Source organism: Abramis brama, assembly GCF_963993115.1.
Source record: "Abramis brama genome assembly, chromosome: 17".
Classification (NCBI taxonomy): Eukaryota; Metazoa; Chordata; class Actinopteri; order Cypriniformes; family Leuciscidae; genus Abramis; species Abramis brama.
In genome coordinates, this window is record NC_139979.1 from 18,923,882 (window position 1) to 18,941,964 (window position 18,083).

Here is an 18,083-nt window from a genome sequence, read left to right on the forward strand (position 1 = left end):
AGTCAAACATTTGGATATAAATGTTTTAATCTAAATCATTTTGGATTAGTAAATGTAACATGTATTTTATTTTATATATATATATATATATATATATATATATATATATATATATATATATAGAGGCTATAAAAATGATCATTCTAGAAGAAAATGTCAGATGGCACTTAGAGGCTTTTGCATCTGTATGTATATGTATATATATATATATATATATATATATATATATATATATATATATATATATATATATATATATATGCATGTATATATATGCATGTATATATATATATTAGTAAAAGTAGATATTGATTTGACTGAACACAGCCCAAGAATGTATAATTCTCGTGACCACACGGTGGCGATGTGTGTCCGCTCACTCTCGTAATCGCTCTGTGGTCACGCCCTCCCTTCTGCCTCTCCGCCAATCAGAGGGCACGTTTTTATGTCGTAGCACGCTTGCTAACGGAAGTAGCAGTGACACCACAGTTGGCACAAACAACCTCAGTCTTTATAAATAAGGTAACTATATCGCTTTGTCGGCACATTTCAGCATGCGAAATGTGGTCGCACATTAATATTATACATTTGAGCATGCTTGGTGAAGTTTCCAACGCTGCGTGCTTATGTACGACATTAGTTTATCAACGGCAAGGCCTAGCTGGTGCTGTGTTGATGTATTTCATACCGGGTGCTCAACATTGAGCACGAGCTGACTGGTTTATTCTGTTTATGAGTATTAAACAACACAGAATGCGTTTAGACCCCATTTAACAAAGTATATCTACGGTTAGATAATGTTTTCATTTGCTGATACCTATTGACTTTGTTGATGAACACTAGTCACACTTTTGTTCACTATTATGCTTGTTTCCAAAAATGTTGCAATAGTACATGCATTGTTTTCATTATCATTTGTGGTCTCCTAAATAATCGTATTATGTCAAGTGCATTTAAACGCATCTGTAAGCTGTAATCTCCTAGTGCACTTGGCAGGCTTGTTTTAATCATCATGAAAGTGCATCATGCATAACTTCACCCTGAGAATGTAGTTAATTTTACCGTGAGCCACCTGTCTTATTAAATCCCTGCATCAAAGTGTCGTCGAAAGCATATTGCTTTGGATCAACAGCCATTTAACAAGCCCAATGAAACAGGTTTATTGTACATGAGTTATTGAGGCTTGCTGGTACGGATTTAAGAAGAACAACTATGGTGGTTAAGAAGTCTGAACTCAGTTCTCTTTATTTATGAAATGCAAACTTTCTTTAGCTTTTAATACTACCTCATCCTTTGAGATGGTGGGCTCTGGATTGTTTAAACTCTTTCTGTCCCGTCAGATGGAGGTGGATCAGCTGCTGTCTCTCTCAGGTCCCGCTCTGGCTCAGGCCATCAGCTCTCTGCTGGAAACCCCAGGCCTCTATGTTTTCTCAGACATACTAGAACTGCCCAACGTCCGTGAGGTGAGGAATATGTGTGCTGGAAATCTATTTCAGTCAGACTTGATGACTTTATATGAATTCTGTGTCTAACATAATTATTTTAAATGGCAGCGCATGTGTGTCATCTTTAATGTCATGGTGATTAATCTAATGTTCAAGTGTTTTCTTTCTTGATGTTCTGCCATGCTGTCTAAAACCAAATCCTTTTTGCATATATAATTCAAATTAGAATAGTGGTTTATGGTCTTGAAAACCTTGGTCACCATGATTTTGCCAAATTAGACATGTTCCTGATCCTAGGAACAACATTCCTGTCCGAAAACACATTCCTAACCAGATCCCTACTCCTAAACCTAACCCTATCCATAACGTATCCCTAAAATCAGAGGGAAATGATAGGTGAATAACACTGAATAAAACACCTAACCCTGGTTGTAAGCCTAAACTTCACTTTAATTGTAAACCCATCCCTCAAATCTGATTGGATGATTGGAATGTTGATCCAGGAACACATTGTACTTGGTAAAATCATGTTCACCTGAAAACATTGATTATTTAAATCTGATCCATATTAAATTTGTTATGGTTTGTAATCCTATTCACATTTAATCTAAACAGTCAGGTTGCAAGTTTTCCCCCATTCAGAACACATATGTCATGTCAGTATGCATTTATATTAGGGGTGTAACGGTACACAAAAATCACGGTTCGGTACGTACCTCGGTTTTAAAGTCACGGTTCGGTTTATTTTCGGTACAGTAAGGGAAAGAAATGCAAACATTAAACTGCAGGTTGTTTATTACTATAATTTTTTTTTACAAGTTGTTTACACTTTTTTAAACACTTTTTAATAAAATAGATATAAAATAAAAAAAGAAATAAAATACTGCTGCAAAGTTCTCCACTAAATAAAATACTCTCAGTCTCAAACCAATATCACATAATAAAATATAATGAAAAATATAAATAAATAACTATGATTACAGTGCAGGAACAGAAAATTGCCCTATATTAAAATAATATTAAACAAATATATTAATGTATTATTATTTTTCAATAATCAATCAACATAATCAATTTAAGATTTTTTTTTCACTTTTTTAATCATTATCAAAATAAAATATAGTCCAAAGCTATTATTACCAGAGCATGTGATCAGAGCAGGTCATTTTACCATTGTTGCCAGCATGACTATACCAGCTGCTCAGCAAACAGAAGTCTAGTTACTACTGAGAAATGTCACCTTATTTGAGCGGACTTTGCTTTTCCAGTGCGTGATCGGTACATGATTGAAGTGTTTGGGCCGTTAACGACAGAGCAGAAGGCAAAGCGCAAACAGGGACTCGAACATTGAGCAGAGAGCGCAGCGGGTCGTCGACACACACACCACGGAACGGAGAGTGCGGCGGCGCGCACACGAAGCGGAAAAGCTTTTTTTTCGCCCTGCAGTCTATTTCATTGGTTTAGGTTACAGTGACGACGGGTAAAACACTGGTAAAACCAGAGAATGTCTAATAGGAAAAAACATTAGAATCAGCTGCAGGGCGGGATTTGCGCTGAACGCGGAGACTTCCGCCACTTAATATGTTCGTGTGGAAACACGAAAATGTACCTATGTTCCGCACACAAAATATTGCATTCAGTCATTCGGTACACACGTGCACCGAACCGAAAGCCCTGTACCGAAACGGTTCGGTACGAATACACGTACCGTTACAGCCCTAATTTATATAGATATTTATATTACTTTGTATTAAATATATCATTTAATACACTCCTGTTTAAATGTTTGGGGTTGATTGGTTGGTTGGTATGATTTTTGAATTGTTTTTGAAGTCTTTTATGCTCACCGATGCATTTAATCCTTTTTTTCTTTTTCAGTAAAATCATGAAATATTTTTTACAATTTAGTATAACTGTTTTCTATTTGAATGTATTTTAAAATGTAATTTATTCCTGCGATCAAAGCTGAATTTTTTAGCATCATTACTCCAGTCTTCAGTGTCACATGATCCTTCAGAAATCATTCTAATATGATGCTCAAGAAACATTTATTATTATTATCATCAATGTTGAAAACAGTTATGCTGCTTAATTTTTTTGTGGAAACTGATACCTTTTTTCAGGATTCTTTGATGAAGGGAAAGTAAAAAAAAAAAAAAAAGCATTTATTTGAAATATTAATCTTTAATATATTAATCTTTACTGTCACTTTTAATCAATTTAATTGCTGAATAAAATGATTCACTTCTTTCAAACTTTTTAAACATTAAGATCCCACAAATTTGAATGGTAATATATTTATATTTGTTATAATATATATTTTTATATTGATGTTTACTATGAGTGCTATAATATAACAAACTGGCAAGGCAACAGATGTCATCATTATTGCATTACAGGTCATGCAAGAATCTCTGCCACATATTGATCCCAGAGTTCCCATGCACTGCACTACCATTTATTTCCTACAGAGCTGAACTAAAGTGCTTTCTGCTAGTGCTAAACACAAAATACTTCAGCACTTTGTCACATCAATCTTTGTCTGTACTTCACTTTCCCTCTCTCTAGCTGGAGACGGGTCCCCACGCTCCAGTGTACCAGCTTCTCAATCTTTTTGCGTATGGAACCTACTGCGACTATAAAGGTAACCATGACAACAAATGATCTGACCAGATATTGGCCCCTGAGGCAGTGGGTTTATTCTCTGCTCTGACTCAGAATGAGACTGTATATGCTGCCCTTTGCCTTGCTAAATAAGTTAACTCCTGTGAGATGGAAGCGGGAGTCTCTGGCCCATGTTCTGTTGCAGATTTTACCAGGGCTTTAATGTAATCAGTTGTTTCCCTTCTGGCTGTACGCTTGGTTATAATGTATGTTAATTTAATGTATGTCTGCCATTTAGAGAGGGCAGCCTCGCTTCCTGAACTCACACCCGCCCAGAAGAACAAACTCCGTCACCTGTCAATCATCAGCCTGGCCTCCAATCTAAAGGTAGTGATTCATTTATTAAACAAACCATGAAATCAGTATTGACAATTTATGCAGTATTAATTATAAATCATTTATCTGTGTAGATCATTATTTTTTATAAAATATTTTTTATGAATTCTGATATGACTGTTCAGACTGAGGTCGCATTGCAAAACATCTGACCTGTATCGGATTTAGGACGGCATATGGATTGGCACAAATCGGAATTGAAAATATCAGATTCTATGTGGTTTGTTGAGTTTATGTGGTGTGTGTCTGAATGTTGTCTTTGATACGTCACAATAGGAAAGAAAAGACTGTCCCAACATCCCTTTTATGCCAACTTCAACACTGTTTTTAATAAGGCTCTGTTATGAACGGCACACAGATGTTAACTGTATGGGCTATTAGTGTTATTGGCTTGCATGATTGACGAAACCAGTGTTCTCCTTTCAAGCCTCTATAATATTACTAGGACAAATTAAAAGATTTAACTTACCCCAGAGCATACTATTCATAAGAAACGAAGCAAACAAACCTCTTTGTGCTGTTTTCTCCCGATAGTGTCTGCCGTATTCACTACTGCTCCAGCAGTTAGAGCTGAAGAATGTGCGTGAGCTGGAAGACCTGCTGATCGAGGCTGTTTACAGTGACATTATCCACGGGAAACTGGACCAGAGGAACCAGCAGGTCGAGGTAGACTGCAGCATAGGTCGAGACCTGGGCCCCAATGAATTACCCAACATTGCCAACACACTGCAGGAGTGGTAAGTGTTCATTTGTGTTTGTGTCAGTATGGAGTGCGATGGATGCTGTCGCAAAATGCCTTGCGTGTTGGTGTTAAATATTCTGTCTGTCTCGCTCAGGTGTGCAGGCTGTGAAGCAGTTCTGTGTGGCATTGAGGAGCAGGTGTCAAGAGCCAATCAGTACAGAGAAAGCCAGCTCAAGGTCAAAGTTCAAGTGGAAACAGAGGTTTGTGTGTGAATCTTCACCCACCCTTAGTGACATATACAGTAGTGGCCAAAAGTTATGTCTGGCCTAGGAAAATTCACATACACAAAATAGTATTAAAATGTGTTAAACATTTTGTAATCATATTGCGTAGTTCTTGGAGTCAGTTTTATTTGTGATAAAGCAATGAAACGTCATATTGTGCGGACATAATTTTTGGCCAGGTTGTCAAACAAAGAAATAATGCACACATGCAAAAACAAGAGAAAATCAACAAAATATGAATAACTGATTATGTTGTTGTCAATTTTTGCTTTTTTCTGTGAACTTATTGTTTTTATGCATTTTGGCATAGTAAAATAAAACATGTAGCTGTAGTTTGCCTTTATTGCCGTATCATTTTGTCTAAACCAAGTTTAGAGTTTTGTACTTTCCTCATTTTTAAAGTATTAAAAAAAGACAATATAGTCATTAAAAACAAATATCCCTTCCAGGCATAATTTTTGGATACAACTTTAAGATAATTTTTTTAAGAATCTAGTTTAAAACACATTTGCCAAAGTCTTAGAAATGTTGATTTCATGTGGCTTTGTAATTCTTTTAATATCATCTCGTTTCAATTTAATGACCCTAAAATTTCATGCGTTTTGTAAAAAGTAAACATATTTTCATTATAGTTTGGATACATGTAAGTGTACAAATTTAATAATTGTTTTCATGAAGGTATTTATTTTTTTACTTTGACTTAGCAGACTATAGTTAATAATTATATAGTTAATAATGAATTATAATTTATAATTACAATTTTAAATGCATATAAATTATAATAATGTAAATATATAACCTTTATATAAATAATAAAACATAATGCCAAACTACTAACTTTGAAATTCATTCTTTTGAGGCTTTTTTTCTTCATTATGATTTCAGGACAGTTGCATCACCCTGACATTTTTTACTTTAAGCCTTCCCCAAAAATATCAAAATGAATGTCATATCAGGACTCAAAAACATGTTCATCATAGAAGCGGTGTATTCAAGTTATTGTGTGTATGATTTCCATGTTTAATGTATTTTGAACAAATTCATATTATTTATTCATGATAAAAAAGCATCACTTCACCGACTCATATGAAGGCTGTTTTATGTGCTTAACTGTTTGAGAAGTAAAATGAAACCGTTTATTAAGTCTAAATTCAGAATACTAAAAAACTCTTACTATCGCTGAAGTATATAGTATGCGATCAGTTTATGCATGTTTACACAGCATTGGATAAATATGCAAAATAACCATATTTATTGGTTACAGTAGTAATAATGTAGCATAATATAGTTTGAAGTGTTTATTGTGGCATAATGCTTATATATTAGGCAGTATAGGATATATGTGGTGCAATTTGCAGTAGTAAGCTGATATACCTTATATATCTGCATATATAGCATATGATATAACAGCCTCTTTTTCTTGTATGTTAAGAGTTCATTTTTACTTGTTTGACAACTCCAGGATTCAGTGACAGTTTTTCTTCTCACCTCTTTAATTAGGTATCAAACCTACAGAAAACCCTCAAGGCAAGTTCTGCTTCCCCATCATCTGGCCCCGCCCCTGCTGGAGCAGCATCCAATCAGGATGCAGACCAGCCGGCTGAGCCGAGAGACCCTGCCTCCTCTCAGGAACCACGGCAACCAGGGAAAAAGAGTTCAAAGGTCAAAGGGTAAGTTAATTGTATTTTAGGGTTTAGTGCTTCAGAATTCCCTCCTATTGATCTTAGTCTCTATAAATAACTCTATAATGTACCATAATTCTATAAAACATCACAGTGATTTATATTAAAGAAGCCCTGTGTAGTTTTTTGCTGTTAAAACTACTGATCTCACATAAATCAACACTCAAGGACTTTATATTTACTAATGGCATTTTTAAGCACACAGAATATGATTTATGAATGTTTTTGTGCGCTGTTTCAGTGAGCTTATGCACTGCTTCCTGCCTTTAGTTAAGTGTGATGTATAAGAAATCACCCACAGGCTTATAGTCCTAATTAAGCCCCGATGAGTTTAAAATTGTCTCTGTCCTGGTTTAGAAATCTCATGTCAGGATGTGCTCTGGAAAGAGAGGGGGGCTTTTGATCACCACTGCTTTTTCTTTGTCACTAAAGAATGTCACTTAAGAAGAGGTATAATTTATTCAGGGCCGGTCTGACAGAGATTAATCTGAGTCCAAGGCTTTAAAGGCGTCTCTCGTCATTAACATTTCAGGACTATTCCTTGTCCGTGTGCTGCTGCTAACTTTCCAATAATAATTATGTGATTATTAACATATGAGGTAAATAGAGTAAAGGAATGTCTTGGGTTTTATGTAAGTTAAGATCAATTGTGGCATAATGTTGATCGCCGAAATAATTAATTTAGACGTGTACTTTAAGACGTACCTCTTTTTTTTAAGCATTCAGAATGGATGTAAATTGGGCCAGATAATTAATATTCACCACTATTTATAGACACAAGGAAAATCGTAAAGTATCATTAAAATGACAAATCCTCACTTGTGCAATTCTTTCTTTTTGTATGTTTCAGGCTTCGTGGGAGCGGAAAGATTTGGTCAAAGTCTAATTGATCTCAATCTTCAGTATCCCGCTCACAGACACACGCACATATTGTCGACTGCTTGCTTGTATAGACGGATAAACCAACCGATGGCCACTTCTCAGTCACAGACCATCATCATAGTCTAACACAGATACAACTTTTACACAACGCTGGGTGCGTGTTCATATGCGTGGTGCGTGCTGTAAATGTCATTTAATTTGAGTCATACTCCTTTTCCTTTGCGTATTTGTTTTTGTTCGTTATTAAATCTGGATGTAAATTGATGAAGCTAATGAATAAATGATATCCATCTGTCACCCTGTGTAGTCTCTGGCTTTCAAGTTTCCTTTCCTCTAATGTTAAGTGCTGCTAAATGTTTCGTCTCAATGGGGGCATGTCTGTTAAGAGGTCATGACATTAATTAGCCGCACTTTAATGTCGGAGCCCTGAAATAACATCCTGGTTTTCTCTCTCTCTCTCTCTCTCTCTCTCTCTCTCAGCACATACACTCTTCCCACCAGTGTGTTATGCAAAATGCCATTTATCCAGCCATAAAGGCTGACTAAAGCAATGTTTCTTTCTCTGTTCTGCATAATGGTCTGTAATGGTAGCGATTAACTTGTGGTAGCCACTCAGAAATGAAGAGAACAATAAAAAGCGGAGAGTGATGATCTACTTTTACATTAACCCCTGCCTCCTCTCCCTTTTGTGTTTGTAAAAATCCATCCACCTCAAAATCTATGATCCTTTTTTAAGCACAAATCTTCTCTTTTTTTCTCTCTATAAATAGTGGTGTTAATTTCAGTCAGCGTGACTGAGGTTCAGTGTTTCTCAGTCTCGCAGCTCTGAGCAGATGGGAGCTGTGAACTCTTGCAGTTTACATACAGTGTGTGCGTGTCTGAGGTGAACGTGTGAAGTGTTTTTGTGTCCTGGTGTTTTGTTGTTGTGCAGTGGCTAATGAATCCTCCCGGTGTCTCTTTGGCCTGACTGTTTGCTGTGCGTGATTGTATGAGTCACTGTCACATAGGCAGTCCTTTCAAAAACCATGCCACAGAAACACGTTTTAAAACACCAGAGATGGCTTTTTATTGACTTCACAGTACAATGAACCACATATTTAAGGCAGTGCTACATAAATGATGTGAAACCTCTAAACATATCTCACATAGTGTAGCTTCTTGTGCATGATGTGAACAACTGAGAATTCAATCTGCTGTGCCCATAAACTATAATGGCACATTAGTTTCTTTTCTCTTCCTTTAGCCATTTAGTGTTTTTCATGAGTTACGTGGTTATTTGAGAGGGGATAATTATGATTTCCTTGAAAAATACAGCTTAAAGAAGGATTTCTTCTGGTTTAAAGCCAATATGTATCAATATAAATGTTTTCATGTTTTGTTCTTCATCATATTGTGAATAATTCATCAGTGCATATTCTAAAGGAAAAAAACATTTGTCTTTGAATCTTGAATAAAAAGTAAAAACTTGCTCTTCCTCTGAAACGCACAGGCTACAGAGAGCTACAGTCGGGTTCCAGAAGTAAAAAATACCATTCAGATTCTCCATAGGGGAACTGATTATTAACGATAACTTATAAACCATTAGAAAGACCTAATGTAAGCTATGAGGTTGTTAATCGATGGTATATGCTTCTGTTGAAGCCATCAGTCTGCATTATTTAAACTTTTTTTTAATAATCATGTTGAACATCTGAATGCATGGTGAAAAGCTACATTACCCATGATGCTGTACAGAAAATTTCACTAATCAGTCGCAACAAGCAAATCACTCCAAAAGAACAATTCAGCGGCCGCCCACTCACATTAAACACTGCGGTCAGTCAGTCAGTCTCCCTATGCTCTCAAATTACTTAAATATTTGTATGCATAATATATGAATGAACTTAAAATATAGTTTCAATATATATTATTCAACCTCTTTAAATCAGTCTCCATCATTTTTAGTTCAATTATGTCATTGGCAATGCTTCATGGGATTGTAGTTCTTTTCCTCATTAAAGCTATTAAGAATGCAGTCTTGTACCAATTCAATTGGTCTTTTTGTCCAGTTTTCAAATGTTTTGCTTCAACTCAAAGTTTGTCATGTTGTTATTCAGCTTATAGCTGGTTGGTTTGGTTAATGGCTTATAACTCTTACACAGACAAATCCCTATGGGAAAGATTAATGGTAAAAATACTTCGGTAATCAAGGCCGCTGAAAAAGTGGGCGGACACTGATGCACTCTATTGGATAATGTTAAACATTTGCCAGATAGCTATTCACGCATAGCTTTAACAATTTTGTCTGGCTTCCTTCTGGAACAGAAAGCCAATATCCTCTTTCATACATAAAATATGTCAAAATACAGAAGTAAAATCAGTAGCAATTCACACAGACTACAGAACAGATTTAAAAAGATTTCAACCGTCTGAAAACCCAAACCCTCCTGATAGTTGCGGTTCATAAATATAAATAAGAATCCCCAAGCTGCCTCGCTAGCTATGGGTTGTTAGCGTAGCGAGACATCAAACAAACTTGTTTTAACTGCTTTTCAAACTAAATATGCCATGGCATGCTTGTTTTTCAGTTTGTCTTCATACATGTCCTTAATTGTGCTTTACATAAACTCAACACCAATATATCAAACACATCAGTCATTTTGGTGTGCGCTAGCCTTCTGCTAACCAAAAAAACTCTTTTATTTCCTCTCTATCAAGGTCTCAAAAACCCCGAGAAGAGATATATGGCCATGATTTAGAAGTATAACAACACACTTGGAATAGAATTACTTAAGTTTCACGAACACCTCAACAGATGTTGAGTCAGAATAACGAAAACGTCCGTCAGATAGAGTAAATTATAAGATAAGGTGTTTCCAGATATCTGTTTTTATCAGCTGACGTCGCTGCAGTCGCTGTTGCCATGAGACACAGAGCCATATTAAACAAAACACTATAAACAGATGATGTAAATTATATTTAACTCTTCAAAATAACTGCAGTCATTCACTGAGCCCAAATAAATGCTACACAAAGTGCGATAAAGGCAGCGGTAGGCAGCTGTAACCTTTGTATGCATGAGACATAGGCCACTGCAAGCATGTCACGCCGGTTACTAAATGAATGACTACATACATCACAGCTTATTCCAAGATCAGAAGCTAATGATTGTTTTCATGGTAGAGGACATAGCATTCCCGGAGCCCTTGTGAATGGCTGCGTTGAGCTAATGAATATAATACTGTACAAACGGCACTGGAAGAAAGAGGTACAGTCAGAAACGAAGAGCCATTGGACCACAAAACCTCACAGTCTCCATCAGAGTGTCCAAACAGATGTACACATCCACATATCCACATGTGTCAATCTGCATTTTATGTACATTCGGATGGTTTGCCCATGTGTTCACACCAAAGTCTGTGTCATGCCCACGGGATTTGATTATCATGCTCAGAACAGTCTGCTCTTCAAAGATTGACCACTGGTATCCTGCAGCGAGGGGTAAAGAGATGAAGAAAGACACGGCAAATGAAATTAATAAGGGTCTCACTCTATTATCGAGTGTGAGATTAATTCTGAAATGCACAGAACAGCAGGAAGGGGTCTGATTTCATGGATGGCACGCTCTGTTTCTCTCTCTCTGCATCGCTCCTGTTAAAATATTCACAACGATTGAAGAAAACATCCACAACAATGCCTAACTGGCTGTTTTGTATTGCAAGCCATTACCACTGATTTAACAACACACTTATTTACACACCTTCATTTTCACACAATCAGCCATGATGATATGCATACAGGGTATATGCATTTTTCAATTAAAATTGATTCTAATTTAATTAACTGAACACATTTCTTTATAATTAATGATTTAATACATGCGTATTTGATAAATACGAGTTATTTATTTATTTATATCTAACAATATAAGTGGGAACTAAAATACAGTAGAAATCAACTTCAAATAATTAGGCCAGTTTTCCACTTACAGATTTTCACCAAAGGAGTTTATGAAACAAATATAAATTTAATCTTAATATTAATTTGTTTATTTGTTTCCAACAAAATATGCATAAACTACAGTAAAAGTTCAAATAGACCACTTACGTTTTCCACTTACAGTTTTTTCACTAAATGAGTTCATGAAATAATAAACTTTTAATCTAATACTATTTTATGATATAATTTAATCTTAATAATTTATTTTATGTCACAATATAATTCATAATACACAACATTTTGCCTATATACGTACACATTTATCATAATCCTTTTAGTCTGTCTTAACAAGACTCTTTCTGTACTATTTAGGATGCTTTTTGAAAACTTACCCTCAGTTTCACAGACAAGGCTTAAGCTAGTCCTAAAATTAGTCCTAAACTTTAGTGCTAAAATAAACTAAAATTAATATTTGAGCTGTTTTAACTGAAAGCAGCTTGCTGACATATCTCAAAATATGTCAGTGCCATTGTTTTGTCTCAAGATTCACGCCAGTAATGTTTTTTTCTAAGACATGTTTATAAAAGCTCTTTAAATGTCCTAATTGAACTTGGCTTAATCTCAGCTATGTCTGTGAAACCAGGCCTTTGACAGTTTAATAAGTATCCACAGACACCATGACATGATTTTAAATGAACAAATCAGTCAAATTTAGTGTAGTCCCTACTTGTGTTCTTTGTTGGGAACATTTACTATTTATTTATGTTGTTCCCTTTGACAGTCAGTGACTGGCTTACCAGTCTTGCTCACTCTGGCTTTTCCTCTTTCACACACACACACACACACACACACACACACACACACACACACTAAGTACCTAAACCAGTCTTGGCACCCTGGCTGTCTCACAGGCTTACAGTATACGCACACTACCTCTCTCTGTCGGAGAAGGATGGAGTGCTGTGCAGTGTCTGCCTGCTGTCCTCCTGAGCTATGGAACGAGGGATGGTGAGGGAGAGAGGTGGAGGACGCTGGGAGAGACTGCGGTCGTAACTGAATGAGAAAGAGAGAGAGAGAGAGAGACAGAGAGAGAGAGAGAGAGAGAGAGAGAGAGAGAGAGAGAGAGAGAGAGAGAGAGAGAGAGAGAGAGAGAGAGAGATAGAGAGAGAGAGAGAGAGAGAGAGAGATTAGGACGACAGCCAGTGAAATATTCGAGAACACTGGAAAAAGTGAGAAAGAGGCGTGAAAAGAGGGATTAAAGAATATAAAGGAATAGAAGGCAAACACTTCAGTGATACTGACAGGAAGTTCATTCACTCACTGGCTTAATTTAATAGACTGCCTTCAGCGAAAAAACAGAGCAGGGGAAATTAAAGTATGCGAATGAGTGTGAGAGAGAGAAAAAGACGCTGAAATATTCAGTTAAAATCATATTTGTCCGGCAACCATGAGGAAGACAAAGTGTCGCAGACTCTGTGTGACGTCTCATGTAATATTAATACCCCACACCGACACGCACTTATCTGCAGTGACTCAGGAGTGAGTTCACTCCACCTCTGCTCTGATGGGATGACGGGTGGAGGGCTGGGGGTTGTTAAACGAGCGGTGTCTTTCAAGGCAAGTGTGCGGCATTCAGAGATTAATTACAGAGATGTAGCTTGTGCATGCAATAAAATCCCCCTCGGCTCGCTCAGTCCGATCTTCTACGTGAGTGGCGGCTTCACGCTAACATAACCTATCGGGAGTTCGCGATATGTGACCTTTTTATCGATCTTACAAACAAGCTCTCAAACAGTCCCATAATGTCTGATTTATAGTACCTGCACGGCTGCACCATTGCTTTACCGCAGCGTAAAGAAAGTAGGCTATGGAATTGGCTGAAGCAACCTGATAAGAAAACGTAACAATTTTACGAGGTGGCGATTTCGTATTCTTTGTACGATTCGTACAGAATTGTTTTTTATTTAATGTAAGCACGAAGGTCAACCCCCTAAAGCGGAAAGTATTACCTTGTTATTTTTAAAGTCACCATGAAATCAATATATAGGCTATGCTCAGACATAAATTTGCAAACAACAATCCAATCATTTGACCCTTCGCGGGCAGTTTTGATGGACAAAATCAAGTCCTGCCCAACATTCTTTCTTGTTTGAGAAGCCGTTTCGCTCTGATATACGAGCTGGTGCGGCCATTAACTTGAATTTGCGAGACTTCCGGTGTTTCCAGTTCTTTTAGGTGTGCAAAAACAGTCCATTGTTGCTTGATATTGCAAACTGATATCACAGTGTTTTTTTTTATCATTGTATAGGCCTATATCATGTAGCGTGCAGTGGACCGCACAGCCTTTCAAAGTACAATAGCATTCACAGACATTTGAAACATGCATACACACAAGTTCTCTAGTGTACAATGTCTGAACTGTTTCTCTCCATAAGTAATAAGCAATAAAAAATGTTGTGGGTTAGAAAAAAAAAGTAGACTATATACGTGTATAATGCTGTTTGACAAAATTTATGTTGCACAATAGACACATACCCTAGCGTACGCAAAAACCGAAAGTATACTTTGTGCCTATGCAGACCGTACGAAAACGTATTCATACAAATTAGCCGCCAATTTGCCAAAATGTAAAATAGTTACGAACTGCCATGCGAGTGTGTTGGCTGAAGTTTTTGACACATTTTAATGGAACTGAATTCAGCAAGGGGAACATTCTAGCATAAACTAAGGCAGGTAGTAATAAATCACACTCATAACCTGTCACCCCGTGTTTATAGTTACTCTCAGGATGATATGGGCCATTCCTCAGCTCTCTATATCATTTTAATGATCGCCTATGCGATTGAATGCTGCCGTCCGAGTAAGTACAAATGCATTCCTGTGCCTGATGTCCCCCAACGCTCCCGGCTACATTTCTAATTAAACCAGCACAATAAAACACTGTAAGGTGTCCACACTGTTAGTGTCTGCAGAGTTAGAATATCCATAAATGACATTTTTAACAGTTCTGCATGCAGGGAAGTCTTACTGAACAGCAGAACCCTTGACTGAAAGTTTGTGGAAATCTGTTGTGTGAACCCATTATGACACACTGACTGTTCAGTCAGTCACACACACACACACACACACACACACACACACAGGGCAGCAAGCTGTCTCAGGGGATGTATGACAGAACCGTGCAAGCAGAGGAGTGTTGAAACGTCTCACCAGAGTTTAGCAGAGATGATGACCGCAGTGAGAATCAGCAGAGATGAAATTGTCACCGTCACATAAAACTGTGGGTCCACTGAAGAAAGAAATGGCACAGGAAAAGAATAATCAGATGGAGTGAGCAGTACTATAGAAGAATTGGCTCCCTTTCAATTTGAGTGGTTTTCAATTGAATTGGACCCATGTGATGCCGAATTATACTTTGAATTGGAATGAATGGATGAGGACATGCTGAATTGCAATGCAAAGAAATTCAACACAGTTACACAATGAGCTAGAGAAATAGGTTAAAAAATAGACATGGGAGGGGACATGTTCCCTCCAATGTTCAGAGTCATGGCCAACAAATGTGGATTTTTAGTGACCGATTCCTAAACATTTACATTTGGTCCCAAAAAATCTTGAATATTTGGTTATATCCTTGAAAAAATATTCATATTTGGTGCCATTTTGGAGACTTAATAAATAATAGACTTAAATGTATAAATGTTCATTTTGGAAATGGAAAAAAATAAAGTTCTCTTCCATAATGGTCCATTTAAAATAAATAATTAAATACAATTTAATTATTGCATGCATTATACATGTCATTTAATAAATAAATATATTTAATATAGTATAATTATATATAAATGATGTGTATAAATACATAGATAAATGAAATATTAAATAAAATACAAAAATCTATTTATGGAAATTCTTTAGACCTTATTCACAGCAGCGCCATCTTTGATTTTTAACGGGAATGAAAGCGAGGCTGTGAGGGATAGACATACATCTCTTCAGTGAGTTGTACTGTTATCCAATGCGTTTTTCTGGGTTGGGTTGTTCTGCTGACAAAACACAGCAAAAAATATCTTTCCAAGAAATTATAGTTGACGAAAAACTCCAGGCAATATGAGTTGTGGAAAATTATAAGTGATCTAGGAGCTTTGTACAGCGGATGCCATTGAAAACACCCTCACAGCCTCGCTTTCATACCTGTCATGGCGCTGCTCTGAATAAGGTCTATTGGTTGAATTTCAAGCATCAAATATTGACATCATCTAATCTAAAAGGGTAATCTTGTGGGTATGATGTCATCAACTCATAAAGTACACCTAATAGCAGTTGTATGAATATTATTCCTTAAGTTCTAATTTGAATTACAGTTAACAATACACTCCCCAAAGAGTAAACCGTGGTGATTGCAAGGACAAGATCATGGTTTCAACTTCCAGGCAGTGCATAAACTAATATAAAATATACTCTCAATGCATTGTAAATCGCTTTTAAAAAAACATTGGCCAAATGCATAAAAGTAAATTGTTTGCTACCTCAATTCAAATTCAAGAATTACACTAGAATTTCAAAAGTCATTAAATTTCGAATATCCCACGACCCAATAAAAAAGTAATAAAAAGAAATAGAGATGTAGAAGAACGTGAAGAAAGACGTTTGAGTGAAAGTATGTGGGGGCGAAAAGAGTGGGCAGAGTGTCATAATCAGGTAAAATTGTATTGATTGGATTTATGCCTGCCCTCTGCACAATGGGAGAGAAATCTAAGCTCTCTTCAAGCGCAGATTTGCTACTTTCAGGAACCAGCATGAGCCCAGATCCCTGTTGGCAATGCAGCTCTCAGATAAAGAACTAATTTCACGGATACCAACCTTCCTTGGTGTCCGGCTCCTCTGTCTCTATCGTGTCCCTCTCTCCAGTAGTTGGGCGCTGCGTCTGATTGGTGGCCGCACTCCGATGATGCGTCCAGTCCTGGGACGGGGTCACCCTCAGACTCTCCGTCTCCAGGCTGGACAGGACGTGATGGGTTTCGTCCTCCAGGGGCTGCGTGGGACCCCAGTCCACCGCCCAGAGCTGAGTGGTGCTGGCCTGCGCGGTGACTGGCATCTGCATTTCGCCCAACTCCTCCCACTTTCTGTCATCTGTGCCACCGGTGGCAGTGCAAAAAATTACAGTGACCAGCAGGAAGCTCCTAAGGGGAAGGAATCCAATGTGGGGAGAGATGGAGCTAGGGGGAAGGAGAGACAAAGCAACGAAAAGACGGAAGGAGGGATTGAAAAGGAAAGGCTAGAGATCAGAAAAAACACATAACTGAGAGGCGTGAACCGTGCACAGATGGAAAGAGACATGAAGCAGAAGCTGATGCAACCCAACGGGCTGCAGGAAACTAATTGGTCAGATCTGAGAGCACAGTGCAACCAAAACAGTCTGTTCGGCACTTACCATCGCTCCATCGCTTCTGCCTGTTCACTGGCTCCTCGCTGCTCCAATCATCTCTGAAATGAGAATGACAAAAAGAGAGGAGAAAGAGAGCTGGAATGGAGAGGTTTCAGTCTTGACACTGACTAAAAGACCATAAACAGATGGCTGTAGGCAACACAAATAAAAACACACAGGTCATTAAGAACCAAACCACCAGATCACACACCGCAGCGCAAGATCAACAGAAAAACACTCTCACAAACGAGTGCGAACACACCTGTGGATGCGTTCCCTACGTTAAGCCTCATCCCGAGCCATCAAACAAAACTCAACATCTGCATCCAGATTTACGGCACAGTCTGACTTCCAGGAAACACATCTACACACACTTGAAAACATGCAGATTCTCACTCTCAAGACAGATATGGACTCACATGCCTACCTCATGCCACTGAAGAAGGGAGTGGGAGAGAGGCTTAGCGCCTGGAAGAGGGGAAAAGCATTGGTTGCCGTAGCGACAGAGACATGTAGAATTTGTGCGAGTGAGAAATAGAGTGCGGAAGAGGGAGGGAGAGAGAGAGAGGGAGAGAGAGAGAGATAGAGAGAGCGCTACAGGAGGGAGGGAGGAAGAGAGGATTGGAGGAAAGATTTAAATACTAATTACACATCTCAACTGGTTCAAATTAAATAGACAGCGAGAAGAAAATAAATGAATTTTGAAGGCGAAAATAGCCGGACGGAATAAAAGAGTGTCTTATTAATATTCCGAAGACCAGT

The 18,083-nt window shown here is 37.6% G+C and overlaps 2 protein-coding genes across 6 annotated transcripts; one reads left to right on the forward strand and one right to left on the reverse strand.

Moving 5' to 3' along the window:
• The first annotated feature begins 412 nt into the window (after positions 1-412).
• Positions 413-8,272, forward strand: cops7a (COP9 constitutive photomorphogenic homolog subunit 7A). The gene is made up of 8 exons (XM_084089488.1): positions 413-522; positions 1,341-1,463; positions 4,014-4,089; positions 4,348-4,436; positions 4,980-5,182; positions 5,282-5,387; positions 6,912-7,081; positions 7,944-8,272. Exons 2-8 carry the CDS (start codon positions 1,341-1,343, stop codon positions 7,981-7,983), a joined length of 807 nt encoding a protein of 268 aa, XP_083945614.1. The 5' UTR covers positions 413-522; the 3' UTR covers positions 7,984-8,272.
• A 744-nt stretch (positions 8,273-9,016) lies between these two features.
• pianp (PILR alpha associated neural protein) lies at positions 9,017-17,873 on the reverse strand (the record flags this gene model as incomplete). Of its 5 annotated transcripts, none has more annotated exons than XM_084088302.1 (6): positions 17,749-17,834; positions 17,328-17,380; positions 16,757-17,112; positions 15,104-15,182; positions 12,827-12,946; positions 9,017-11,443 (listed from the first exon to the last, which is right to left on the reverse strand). In XM_084088302.1, the coding sequence occupies exons 2-6, from the start codon at positions 17,336-17,338 to the stop codon at positions 11,422-11,424; spliced, it is 588 nt and encodes a 195-aa protein (XP_083944428.1). In that variant the 5' UTR covers positions 17,339-17,380; positions 17,749-17,834. The 5 variants fall into 5 exon arrangements, with proteins under 5 accessions (XP_083944428.1, XP_083944432.1, XP_083944431.1 ...); XM_084088306.1 differs by having other exon boundaries at positions 11,274-11,443; positions 16,757-17,026; positions 17,749-17,873; XM_084088305.1 differs by lacking the exon at positions 17,749-17,834 and adding an exon at positions 17,584-17,710 and having other exon boundaries at positions 11,274-11,443; positions 16,757-17,026.
• Between the last annotated feature and the right edge of the window lie 210 nt (positions 17,874-18,083).

What these genes read in the sequence shown, in the direction of transcription:
- cops7a (XM_084089488.1), top strand. Translation starts at nt 1,341, where the DNA reads ATGGAGGTGGATCAGCTGCTGTCTCTCTCAGGTCCCGCTCTGGCTCAG. An exon ending in GCCTGGCCTCCAATCTAAAG is followed by an intron (nt 4,437 to 4,979) that starts GTAGTGATTCAT and finishes TTCTCCCGATAG; the next exon opens with TGTCTGCCGTATTCACTACT. An exon ending in GCCAACACACTGCAGGAGTG is followed by an intron (nt 5,183 to 5,281) that starts GTAAGTGTTCAT and finishes TGTCTCGCTCAG; the next exon opens with GTGTGCAGGCTGTGAAGCAG.